At 42.3% G+C, this 13,761-nt stretch overlaps 1 protein-coding gene across 1 annotated transcript in view; it reads right to left on the reverse strand.

The window, feature by feature from the left end:
* Positions 1 to 3,536: 3,536 nt before the first annotated feature.
* TMEM244 (transmembrane protein 244) overlaps positions 3,537 to 13,761 on the reverse strand; it is a 242,930-nt gene continuing 232,705 nt past the window's right edge. Inside the window, exon 6 of the mRNA XM_078682527.1 lies at positions 3,537 to 3,975. Coding sequence (XP_078538653.1) covers positions 3,881 to 3,975 — 95 coding nt within the window. The 3' untranslated portion in view covers positions 3,537 to 3,880. The remainder of the gene's footprint in view (positions 3,976 to 13,761) is intronic.

Raw genomic sequence — 13,761 nt, forward strand, 5'->3', positions numbered from 1 at the left:
GCTCTCATGTATTATTATTTTGATGTAATAAAACATGTGGTCACATTAAGGTGAAATGAGAAAAAGAGATTGGGAGTTCGACATAGTTTTATAAATGACGAGCACACTTGGTTGATAACTATGGAAGTGTTAACTAATGTCTGGTTACTGATGTTGGCATTCTTTATTATATTTTACCCTTTTTCTTACTGATTGTGGGCCCTGGTGATAACCGGTGTAGCCCCCACGGGAACTCCGTGAGTTATACAATTTTTAACACAAATTCCTCACGGTAGGGTGCGTCTTAGCGCACACATACCACCGGAGGAGTCACAATATTTTGTGGTCCTGACGATTGCTGAGTGAATTACACTCCTGAGAGCAGAAACATGTTGACCTATGATCCACAGGACAACGAGTTCTAAAAACTAAAACTCTATTGTGTCCATTAATTTTTATTGAAACAGTTTGGCCCTTTATTAAAATTTGTAGTGGGCACACACTGTTTCTTTTAACTTCACATTCACTATCACTTAATCACAACACTGTTTTTTCAAATAAAATACAAAAAAATCCGCTCCGCTGTAACACAGGCGTTGTAGCACACTGGGGGGGACATTCGGTCTTCCCAGTGGGAACCGTATGATGAAGCATGTCACCACTAGGTGGTGAGTGAGGGTTCTTTCTTTTAAAGAATTAATTTTCTTTTTCTTTTTCACTTTCTCTGTCGTATTTCACCTTTCTAGTAGTTTAGAATTTTTCCTTATACACTTCTTGTGTGTTTTGTACATTTAGTCACTCTTATGTTGTTTATGCCCAGAACCTATTATTGTCAAAAGACCTGGCTTTGGTCAATGTGCACACTAGGAGATAACCAAAGACTAAAAACAGGATCACAAGTATGCAGTTTGGGCACCCAGGAAAGGGACCATGAGTGTACAGCATCCAGGGGGCTTTTCCATCCCAAAAGCTAGATTGACCAGTCTCATGTTACTCCTGGTGCTGCTAATTCTGCCTTCTCCTACTACCTCAGATGTAGTAGGACTCAAACAATTAAGCTGCTCCAAAACATACATCCAAGTGTGATTTAGGTAGCCCTCTTGTTTATAAGGTGTTAGGAGTGCGTTCGTTGTGACTACATTTTTCATTAGCTTATATGAATGATGATGCCATACTACTGACTTGTGCAAAACATGCCTTCGGTAATAGAACTGGATGATGTGAAAGCACTTCACACTGATCAGAGTATACCACATCCACCAGGTGGCTCATCCTGGCTAATGTTTTGGCCAGTAATTTGGAGATGGTGCCAATAAAGGTTAGGGGCACTTGTAGGATATATAAGCATGTTGATCCTTCACTCCCTTTACTTAATAGTAACAAGTATAAACGTCAAACCCCTCACCGCCAACAGCATCACAAACCCAAAACACTTGCTCACCCATTGGGACCATCTCACAACTCAAGCCACAATCTCCATCATGAACTCTGTGCTCTCGGGAGCCCCACAGACCTCTGTCTCCACCACATCTTCAACCTCGGGAGCAAGATGATGGAAGTGTTCTAAAGATTTGTGTGTAACCACTTGCTTCTTTTAGTTGCTGTATGCCTGTAGTTAGTCTGCAACATTAGGTGAGTTTCATGTAGCATAACGTGTACTTTTCCACAAACGTGATCAAATTCCTCGTTGTTCTCAATTCATGCATCCATGCAAAGTTTCATATTGTTACTCCAGGTCAAGGATGTCCAGCCTTTGAGTTTCAATTGAATGAATTGCATTCTTCCTCATCACACACATCAACCATTCCAACTTGATGGTTATGCTTCCTGACTTGCGGGGGGAAAATGAGAAAAGTCTTTGGGCCCGTGTGAAGCCATCTTAGTCATAGCAGCTCAGGCTCCCATTCATCGTCTTGATTTGTCAAGAGGCCCTTACCAAGGCCCTTGAGTTTCACAGGGTAACGGAGTCAAGACTTACCTTTGTAAGTGATGTGGGGTAACAAAACACACACACAGTATTACACTTCATAACAGTTAATAAACGGATTCCTCTGAAATTCCATTATTTTAAAAGAAAAAAGCACTTTATTTCAAGATGGCAAAATACTGGCTTTCAAAATTAGGAAAAGCATTGAAATCTGGATGTTCCTAGCACCTTCGTGGCCCGAAAACCAACTCACAAGCATTCATAAGCTCCAGTGTGGTTAGTGATCTTAATCTGTTTAGCATGTAGTCCTTTCCTTTGTTCAGAAGTTTTCCCAGTCTGTAGTGTTAGACCAATGACTAGCGGTAACGGATACAATGCCACAATTATTCTGTTATGTCTGGTCCTGAGTTTTAGTTTAGACTGTGGATAACAGATACTTCAAGCTGGTGAGGAATGCATATTCTTTTCAGGGCCAACAGTCCACCCCCTCAAGCAAGTAGGATCCCCACTCCCTACTAGTTTGTTTTTGAGAGTGCTTGTAGGGTATCCTCTGGGTAGGGTATACAGACACTGGTGGGGACGCAATTCCAGTTTACTGGAATTCAGAGCTCACTTGGCTCTAGGTTGGGGACAGTGGTAAGCAAATATGTCAGTACACAGGAGTTGTTTCTTTGTTGGTACTTTGGGGGGTCTGGCCTATTTATTGTGATCCACTTGTTAATATCCAGATTTGGGGCACGCTCAACATTTGAAGCTTACTAGCAAGAGGTCACTTAAAAGGTATCTAAACCTGGCGATAACTCTTGAACCAGATCAACAGCCAAGAGTTTTCTAACTTTTTCTTGATCTGGAATTTTCTCTAGACTTCTAGAGGTAAACCCAACCAGGGCTCTCAGTCCAGATTTATCCAGACCTTGGAGAGTTAGCTAACAATGCGTACACAAGTGGACTCCCGCCCCCACCAGTCAATGAGCACACAGTGAACAACACACATTGATATTCAACAACAGCACCCACCATAAATGTCCCAGACATAATGAAGCAAATGACCCCTAGTCACAGGCACTGAACATAACAGGTTATTCTGAAATTCTGGCAGGGATTCCTGTCTCATATACAAATGTTCAACGCTTCAGTAGGGAATATCAACTATTTACTTGAGTGAAACAGTTCTGCCATACGCAACCATGCTACTGAAGCGTATTTAGAGAAATCACAGTAACTTTTCCTGTCAACTGACCTGATGGTTCTCGATGTGCGAGCTGCAGCCACAAGATAAAGGTAATGCATGTCACACAATAACGACCCCATATAGTGATGATATCATGCCATGAAATGACGAAGTTAATTCCACTCAATCGAATAATATTGACACACTCAGTACCGAATATATTGATGTCATCATGCCACATAATGACATCATGACAGCGATCCTTTGACCAGATAGGATTGTCGCATAGCTTCATGGGGAGGCTGATCTGTATCAAGTCCTGTGAATGTCGAGTTTTACATCGTGCAGTGTTTTGTCAAATGTTTTATAGTTGCGATGAAAATATTTTTACCATAATACTCTTTGCATGCTTTTGGAGGTTCCCACTTAATACATTGGCAAATAACCGCCAACAAGTGATTGCCATATCAAGTCCATGTGCCAAACTTTATTTCTTTTTTTTTCTGAAAATACTAATACTCTCGCAGAACATTTAATTCCAAAAGGTGCCATGTAGTCCACACGCATTTGTAAACCTTATATTTTGTACAGATTTTTTTTTAAAATTGCATTTTACATAAATACATTCATACTGATAATACAGTAGTTGCCGCTTCTCCGGGCAGTTCAGGATGCAAAGCGCAGTCCAAGATGCCCCTCCTGTGGCTTTGACGATGAAAGATGAATCCAGCGACGCGCAGAGTCACAACTGAGAGGGGGGGGGGGGGTGATCAGCTGAGTACTGAGGTCCACGTTTCACCCAATCAAGAGTCATCAAAAACGGGGTAGCTCTGGTCACTCAGACACGCAAAGTGGGCTACAAGCTGCCCATTGCAGATCATGAGAAAGAGACCGCAACCTGAAACGAGATAGTGACAGGATGTCGGTTAGGTGCAGAGTTACAGAGTCCATTCATCAAGAGTGTTGTCCATTTTTAAGGGCTAGCATTGCATGGAGGCTGACAACCTGCCCCCTTTGGAGTACATTAGCTCTGCAGCACCTGAACAACCACACCTTCCTTTCATTGACATAGGGAACTGTCCCTATTATGCTCTGTACAGTCTATGTTCGTCCAAGCCTCACCACAGTAATGCTAAACCTGGCCAAAGTAATTCTTCATATCTTTTATAAAAATGTTCATTACTGTTTATGCACGGAATATGCTCAGTATTTACATCCTCTCCCGACTCCACCACAGCTATAATGACGAGAGAAGCTTTAAAAGACACTTGTATATATTTCCCCCCTAGAACATTGCTGAAGAATCAAATACATGGCAAAGTTTTTGGGCCCAGCCTCAGTACTAAATACACTTTGAGAAATAAGCACATTTAAAAACAGTGTTGCATCTTGAAACAGAGGAGCCTTTGCAAAACAAGTATCATATGTTTTGAAAGAGACCTTCTTGTTGCAGAGTATGCCTGATATGGTGGTCCAGTGTCTGAAAGTGGAATGGCAGTATAACATCTACAACCTGCGAGCTACTGAGATGACCAAATAAAGTGGATTATTTAGATAGCAAGCAGTGATTCACGGGCTGGCATTAGTAGATCTTTAAAATAATCATTACCTTGTTAGCATTTCACCGGTACCAGAACAACTCATATACTTCTCAACTATCCATCTATCCAACATGTGTCTACCCTACTAACCCCCTCCCCACACACCAAAAGAGCATGGGTGTTCATTGGCAGGCACTTGCACTGAGATAAACGTATCCACTCTCGTTGCATATTCTATATGGCCCAAAGGGCCCATGTTTGCCAATTCTGTTGCCTCTCCTGAGACCGATTTAAGGGCATGCAAGTAGATGCGAAACAGCTGTGTCTGGATGGACATTTCACAAAGGGATGTTTGTAACACGCAGGATGGAGCGGTTGGTCTCACTCAGGCAGGGAAAATCAGTCTCTAACACCACCGTTCACCTGGCACATCTAGTTTCAGGGAAGAGATAGCTGATGTGGATGGGCTGTGTTTTTGTTGAGCTTTCCCTATGGACTGGTAATAATAGTGCTTTGTCGCCCTGCCCTTTATTCTGAGCCTTGAGAGGGCAGTCCAGGAAAATATCCTTCCCAATTGTTGCAGTAAAACAGCACTGAAATGTACTGTTATTGTATGCCATGAACAATCAACCATAACGGAGGGCCTACCCTGTTTTATTCTTCGTAGACTGCTGTTTTACATGCCTCCCGCAAGGTTTCACAAGCATGGCAGTTATGGTATACTTTCTGAATTGAGTACAGTAACAACAAATTGTTGTATTTTTAATATATTTATGTATATTACATAGTGGCAATCATCACTGTGTATTTATAGTTAGGTCAGAGTTTCTACATGAGGAGTTGTTAGAAATGGGATTTCTGGTTGGCTAAGGTTTGCACCAAAGCCAGGCAGAAACCACCACTCTAGTCAGGATAAGGGAGTTACACTCCTAAAATAACCCTTGTTCACCCCCTTGGTAGCTTGGAACGAGCAGTCAGGCTTATTTCAGAGGCAGTGTGTAAAGCATTTGCACATAACCAACAGTAATACAGTGTAGGCACTACAAAAGGACACCACACCAGTTTAGAAAAATATCCAATATTTTTATATACTTAAAACAAGACCAAATACAATAACAATCCACAATACAGTACTTTAAGAATAGTTGATTCGCAAGATGTCTTTAAATTGCAAAAATACATTGAAAACACAGTTCGTATGAGTCGGTAGCTCGGTCCGGGTCTACCGCGAAGCTGAAAATAACAGTCTCGCAGTTCCAGCTGACCGCGTCGGCACGGGCCAACAACAGTGTGAACAGACTTGTTAACAGTACCTTTCTTAGTGCGGCTCACACGGAGGTGCGAGTCGGTCCTGGCATCCGTCGGGGTTGCGATGCAAAGTGGAAGCGGTGCACGGTGCGGTGTCCCTCGAAGCGGTGCGAGCAGCGGCTCGGTGACGATCGTCCAGATGGGGTCGGTGAGACCAAGGCTGGGGGTGCAGGGCGAGAGGGCGCTCGATGCGGTGCTTGCAGGTTGCGGTGCAGGTGACAGAGTCGGTCATTGCGTCCGTCGCGGTCACGGTGCAAAGTGGAAGCGGTGCAGGGCGTGGTATCTTCTCGATGCGGTGCAAGCAGTGGATCGGTGACGATCGTGCAGACTGCATTGGTGAGACCAAGGCGTGCGGTGCAGGGCGAGACGGTACTCTATGCAGTGCTGGCAGGTTGCGATGCAAGCAACAGAGCCGGTTGGCGGGAATTGGTGCTGGCTGAGCCAGACAGCTGTGCGTGACGAGGCGAACACAGGTGTCGAGCCAGCGGACACCGTGTCGGTGAGACCAGGCCAGCGAAGTGAAGCGAGGCGGTGCGGGTTGCGGTGCCTCTCGATGCGGTGCAGGCAGCGGCTCGGTGACGATCGTGCAGACGGCGTCGGTGAGACCAAGATGTGCGGTGCAGGGCGAGACAGTGCGGCCTGTGGTGCCTTCAGGACACAAGGCCAGCAACGGAGTTGAATGACGGAGTCGGTCCCGGTTCCCTCTTCTCTATGGCAACTGAAACAGAGGTACCAGGAGCGGTACCCAGAGGTTGTTGAAGTCTTTGCAGTCCCTGAGACTTCTTAACAGGAGGCCAACGCGATTTCAGGCCCTTGGAGATACTCAGCACAAGTAGAGAAAGTTCAGTCCAGTCCTCTCACTGCCCAAGGCAGAAGTAGCAGCTGCAGGCCAATCCAACAAAGCAACACTGCAGCAAAGGGGCATTACTCCTCCTGGCAGCTCTTCTTCTTGGCAGGTTCCTTGATTCCAGCGAGTTCTCTGAAGCCTTTTTCATCCCTGAGACTTCCAACAGGAGGCAAGCTCTACTTCAAGCCGGGCACAAGACGTGGATGGGTTAGCCTTGCGCAACGCCACCTTCAACAGTAAGTTTCTACAGTAAATTGCTCCAGGGAACAAGGGTAGACGGCCACTAACGTCCCCTAACCTCCTCCGTGAAAACACAAAGAATACCAGAAAAAACGTATTGTCCCCGAGCACAGTGTAACAAATTAAATCGTTAGAGAAAAGAGAGACCAAATCGTGTTCTTTTCAATATCAAAGTTTCATTATATCTGTTCCTTTTATTTTGTTTTATTTTCTCTTCACAAACTTGAAATTTCTATCAAGCTGTCAATCTTCATACAATGTTCATTAAGATCGTACAAAATGTAGCCAAAAGAAAGCAAAGCCGACACGTGTTTTGTCATGGGAAACAATCACCCATTGACTTCTTCAGGGCTACAACGAAACAACAAAGACAAATAAGATATACAAATACAATCACAAGTTGGCTTTTCTTCACCTCCACCAATATTGAAAGGAGAAGCGAAATTTAGAAAAAAGTTTATAAAGAAGCGAGAAGAAGGTCGCAACAACACCAGACGAAAAGGAAATCACCCAATGTGAACTTAATAAATATGTGAAACAAAATTGATAGTGTAGCTAGTCAGAACACATATACCCAAAAAATCAAAGGGGTACAGAAGGAAAGGATAAGACACGTGAATTTTAGGGAGTGACTGATGGTGTCTGTAGTACCACTAAGGTCATGAACAAAGGACCAATATCTCAGCATAAATCTAGATTGTAGCTAGATAGTCAGAGTGCAAATTTAATAATAAGATCCTACTAAGAGTAACCCGATTCTATTATGTGTCAAACATCGGTAAACTTATGACTCACCATAAAAGACTCCTCACAAAGTCAAATACCACATTCCAGGTATAACCTGTCTATGGTCCAATATTCTATAAGATCAGTAACATATAAAGAAGACAAAAAGTAAATCAGCACACTGCCTAAAAGGTAAATAAATTGCAGTAGATATAGTACTGCGACTCTTTATACCTAGCTGAATCTGTATATTTCTCAAACTAGTAAGTGTCCATCCATCATAGAAACGTTCAATATCTAGTGAGGAAAGAAAAAAACCTTAGATTCCTCAGCTTAAAAATAAGTTGAACCTCATTCAACTAAAAAGATATTAGTACAAGGCGTATGTAAGTAAACAGTTTCTTTAATTTAAAAGATCTATACTAAGAACAAGGGAAACCATACTCGGACAGATTTCTTCATCAGAATATTTACCTCCATATGATTCACGAGTCTGTGATGATTCAAAAGAAATTGTATAGAAAATCTCAAAAGATAAAAGATAAAAGGCAAGAGAAAAAATCATTTCTCTAGTCTGTGATGAATTCCTTTTTTTACTGAATATTCAGAGTTAAAAATTCCTAATGCTGCCACAATCTATCTTTGGTTATGATCGATAGTATTCGCGAAATTGTACCCTTTTAAATCTTACCATAGCAGTTTTCACTCAATAAGAATATGCATTTAGACATCTATTGCACCTCCATCAAAACCTATAAAGAATAATACGGAAAGAGCAATCTAATCTAAAAGCGCAGTATATGCTGCATTTATATTGAGAAGCGTAAATATATCCCCCACAGTACTCGATATAGTCATTCCCTATTCAAATGCTGGTGTATCCCATATATATACATCATGCCCATCTACCTGACAGATATAATATCCACATATATGCAACAGTCCAGCATAATGTCAAGATAGAACAGGGGATAGCGTCAGATAAATGAATCGCTATTATTGCAATACTCATAGTTAAGTAAAGTGCATACAGTAAAAGCAGGATTATAAAATAATACTGTAAAAGCATTGATATGGTTTCTTAGCCATATGATACTTAAAATGGATAAAAGTTATACATACATATATACATTGACTAATCGTACTCAACTGGTGCTTCTAACTATGCCTACCCCGGTGTGCCTGACCTAAGCCTAATACGTGGGATGGAGTAAGTAAGTAGCAGTTTAAGTTAAGTTTGTTTTGCCAAGAATCTGACTCAAGAATTCTCTGTAAGGGGTTAGTCAGTTCAGTACCTGGGATTTAGAAGGCAGGAGGTCTGGTATCTCTCTCTCAGGACTCGATATCCCAGTTACCCGCGAAGGTAAGCCGGAAACGCCGGAGGCTGGATTTCTCGGCAGGAGAAAAGGCAGCGTCTCTCTCAGCGCGTCAAAAAGGGAGGGGCAGCGTCCGTGGGCTTCCTGCATCAGCTGGGCTCTCCGGCAAGTAGCGCTGCTCCAAGCTCATCACCACCGTGTCTTTGCTTAGGGCAGCGTCGGTATATTTATACCTGAAAGGTGCCGAGTTTGACGTAAGGATGGACATAAGACGTCAGTAAGAATGTCATAAGGACTGGTCGTTCTTACATTCTTTTCAGGAGTTCTCGAGCGAAATCAAAACAATAGCTGCAGGGGATTTCCCAGGTCTGCTGGAGGTTTGGTTTGTTTTGAGAACTCGGTGTGCTTTCTAGGGGGCTGGAGGAATAGTGCTTGCTTAATGTGACAGCATGCGCTATGACCTAATCTGAAAACGGGTTTCTGTGCCGTTGTATGGACATTAGTGAATTAATAACCGGACAAGGGTCAGAAATAGGAGTATCAATATAGGTACCTAGATAAACACACTGCATTAGAGTAACTCAGTCGTGCTATTCCACACAGACCCTTTCTCCCATAAAACTCCAAAGACGTCTGGAGTGGGTTAAAGGTTAAAACCTGCCAAACTTATTAGGAGGAGACTCCTATGTACGGTTTTTGGTTTATTCAACGTTGAAGGATACACTGTTCCAAAATATTGTGCACCTAATCTTTGTTTGCGTGGAAACCTGATCTGCAACAAAAACCCTTCTTGACAGTAAAATGTCAGAAACTGAAGAAGAAAGAGAGACAGCTAGAATAGCAGCTCAACTACTAGCGGATGACACAAGTCTCCTACAGCAAGACCCGGATGCAATACTCATCCCTGTCAGCATAAGAAAAACTATAACTTTAAAACTTATAGAAAATGGACTAACACCAAGAGGTGGTACAGTCATATCCGTAATTGAGGCACACGAATATCGGCAGACAGAGGTATTCTATTCATGGATAAACTTTCCAGCAGCAAACGCTGTAACAAAGGAGTTCCACTATTACAAGATAGAGGAACCTCCGGATGAGTACACCCCTTTCGAGGAGGTGGAAATACCACTCAAATACCAAGAGCATCTGCTCTGGTTTAAAGGCGCCCTAAAACATAATGATCACATCACCAGGCTCGGTCCACTAGGTAGACCAGGAGCAACGTGGCCGGTTCTAGCCGGCTACACACCACATCCAGACATTGAAAAAATGTCGAAACCAGAACTTTTAGCACAGCTAGAACAACTGATTAAAATACACAGACAATTAGTCCAATATGTAATGCGGACTTCAACAGTCCAACCAGCTATTAAAATTCCACAGCTGACCCCTCATCAGGGGAACACAAATAAAATCACACCACAGAACATACAGTCCTGTTTAGGTAAAGTACCCATTAAACGGGAACAAATTCCAAATTCCATTCTGGTTAGCACAGAAAATAACTCAAATAGAGGCGGTATTTCCAGATACCACCCCTGTTGAGAAACACAGAATTCTGACTATTCTGACAGTCGCACCACATGTGGAGGACTGTGACACTTGGGGTACAGTCTTTGCTTCCATTTACACAAAAACACATGGTGTTCCGTCCATGTCGGTAATACCAGAGGTGCTAAAACAGATTCAAAATGAATACGGTCCAGAACCTGCTTTAACTCTGGGTATGAAATTACTGAAAGACTTTAAGCAGGTCTCGGCAATATTATTAGCAAACATAAAGGGGGAAGCAGCAAATGTGGCAATCCGCCAAAGGTTGAAGGAAACAGATATAGCAGACCAACCATTTGAACTTGCCAGAATCATAGACAAATCCTATGAAGAACTAGGAACAGATAGTTTGGGTGGGAAACCAGTGAAACCCCAACTAGTTGAAAATCCTGAAAAGGTATTTATTAAAAATAATCTAAACACTTCAAAAAAGAGCTGGGATGGAAATAAACAATCCACTCCCAAAGAAAAAAGATTCCAGTCCAGAGGAAGGTCTCTTCGGCGGAGAGAAAGATCTCCGACCAAGGACACAAGTCTCCCCAGAGGGAGCCCTCTGAGAAAAAATACAACCTTAGAAATAGGGATAATTTGAAGAAACCTGATAGATATCAAGATATTGATACATGTCCCTCTCGATCTTTTCAGACTTCCTCGCAGAAATCGGAAAGAAGAGGACGGTCAGAACACAGGGAAGAGCACATCAAGTCCAAAGACAAAGAACCTGCTCATCAAAGTAAAAAGTTACAATTCCCAAAGAAGAAGGTAGCCAGCATTAAAATAATCAAACATGCAGAGGATCCTGAGGACTCAGTTGAAAAACGGAGAGTGGGCTCAGACAATGCTAGACAGCGCAGCAGAAGTGAGCATAGCTTGCAAGATCCTGATGAATCATCTGGAGACAGGGGACACGAATGAATACATTCAGGTGGAAACTGCAGATACCAGAGTTAGCAAACCTCATAAAATATATGAAATAACTTTACGTATAGAGGGAGATAAGACTAGGAAAATAAGGGGTCTATTTTGGGATAATCTCTCCGAGAGTTATGACATCCTTCTAGCTGAAAAAGACTGGCCACCAGAGTTTGTCAGGGAGTGCCCTCATGGCGAAGAAATGATTATGCCTGCCTTCTCAAATCATATTCCAATTCATAAAAAATATACACTTGCAAGAAAATGGGCAGTAGCCCAAGCTCCTGCACTATATAAAAATCATGTGGGATGGGATGAGGACTCTCCTCCTCACAAGATCCAGTTAAAATCTCAACCGACTGCACAGAGGCAGTACCCAATTAAGCAAGAAGCTAAAAAACAGGTCAGGGAGATTTTAGATCAACTTGAATACCAGGGGGTGATTGAAACATGCACCTCACAAATGAACAATCCTTTGTTTCCTGTCTCCAAACCAGATGATTCATATCGTCTAGTTTTGGACTACAGACACCTTAACTCATGCTGCAAAACGTTTGCAGTACAAAACTCACACAGTGCCGCACTAATGAATAGCATAGTGTGCAAAAAATACAAAACAACATTAGACATCTCTAATGGATTCTTTTGTCAAAATATAGCACCTGAAAGCAGATATTTGACCGCTTTCTCAATAAATGTCTCGCAGACAAAAATTCTGTCGTTTGCCCCAAGGGTTCAAGAACAGCCCAGGATTATTCTCAGCGAGAGTAACAGAGTTACTACAAACATATGATGATGAGGCATTATCTTATGTCGATGACATATATCTAACAGATGATGACTTGGATACTCACTTGAAAAGAGTGAACACCATAATACTTGGTTTCGCAGCAGAGGGTTACAAATTCAACTTCAAAAAGTCGAGAATTGCCCATCTAACGGTCCTGTTCTTAGGATATGAATTATCAAGTGAAGACAAAAGCCTGGCTGACAATTTCCTAGAGAAATGTGCTGTAATCCAAGCACCAAGAACGCTGAAAAACTTACAATCAATTCTAGGTTTCCTGAATTTCGGAAGAACGTACATTATAAATTACGCGGAGAGGGTTAAACATCTCTATGACTTAATAAAACCAGATTTTAAAAGAATCAATTGGACTCAAAAACACACAGAAATTTTGAGATCTTTACAAACAGACATGTTAGTTAAAACAAAATTGCAAACACGCGATAACACACGCAACCTTGTGATTCGGGTCATCCCAGGAAGATGCGGATTCACATACCTAACCTCTAATGAGGGAGAAACGGTACCAATAGCTTACAAATCACACTTGTACACAGAAGCTGAAAAAACATTCAGCATTAAGGCAAACATTGTTCATGCGGTTCAAACAGCTGTAGCAAGAGAAAGATACCAAGCTGACGGCAGACGGATTACAGCCAGAACAGCAGAATCAGCATTTGAGGCATTAACAAGCCCATGTAATTTACCTACAATGGCACTAAATCCAAAATGGATACAATGGGAAGATTCTCTTGCTACAGACAGAGTGAAATACTATTTTGACCCGGAAATGAAAAAAGTAAAAGATCTAGAATATGAAAGAGAATATCCTCTGCCTAGCGACATTCTGCCCATACGACAGTACGCCTGTGTAATATATACAGACGGACATGCTCAGCCCTTAGTTTGGGGAGAGCAAGCTTATAACGCCACATGCGAGATTACAAAAGACGTGTGGCGCGAAGGTAAATTGAAACCTCTGTTTACAAAAACACACTCAGTGGAAAATAATTCAGAACAACAAACTGAAATAATAGCGTTAAAAATGGCGTTAGACAATGCGGATCGCGAATTCCCGACACTAATAGTGTGCGATTCATATTACTGCGTCAAATCATACAATAACGACTTGCAGAAATGGGTTGAAACGGGTACAAAGATGACACAGGTGCCACAATAAAGCAAAAATCGCTTTGGGAACAAGTAGTTCTTTTACAGAAAGAACTACCAAAGACTCACGTGATACACTCACCGAGTCATCAGCGTGATGGCGTTCACGCTGCAGGGAATTTATTGGCTAAGACAGCCACAGCGGAAGCAACTAAATCGGCTTCCGTAGCTACAAAAAAGCATTCAGGAAAATACATTTACGGGGAAACAATGCTGGCGGTGAAAACGTCATCAAAAGGCGACTGCTCAGCGCTACCCATCAACTATCCACTCAATTATACAT

The sequence above is a fragment of the Lissotriton helveticus genome, chromosome 3_1, assembly GCF_964261635.1.
Source record: "Lissotriton helveticus chromosome 3_1, aLisHel1.1, whole genome shotgun sequence".
In the NCBI taxonomy this organism is placed as follows: domain Eukaryota; kingdom Metazoa; phylum Chordata; class Amphibia; order Caudata; family Salamandridae; genus Lissotriton; species Lissotriton helveticus.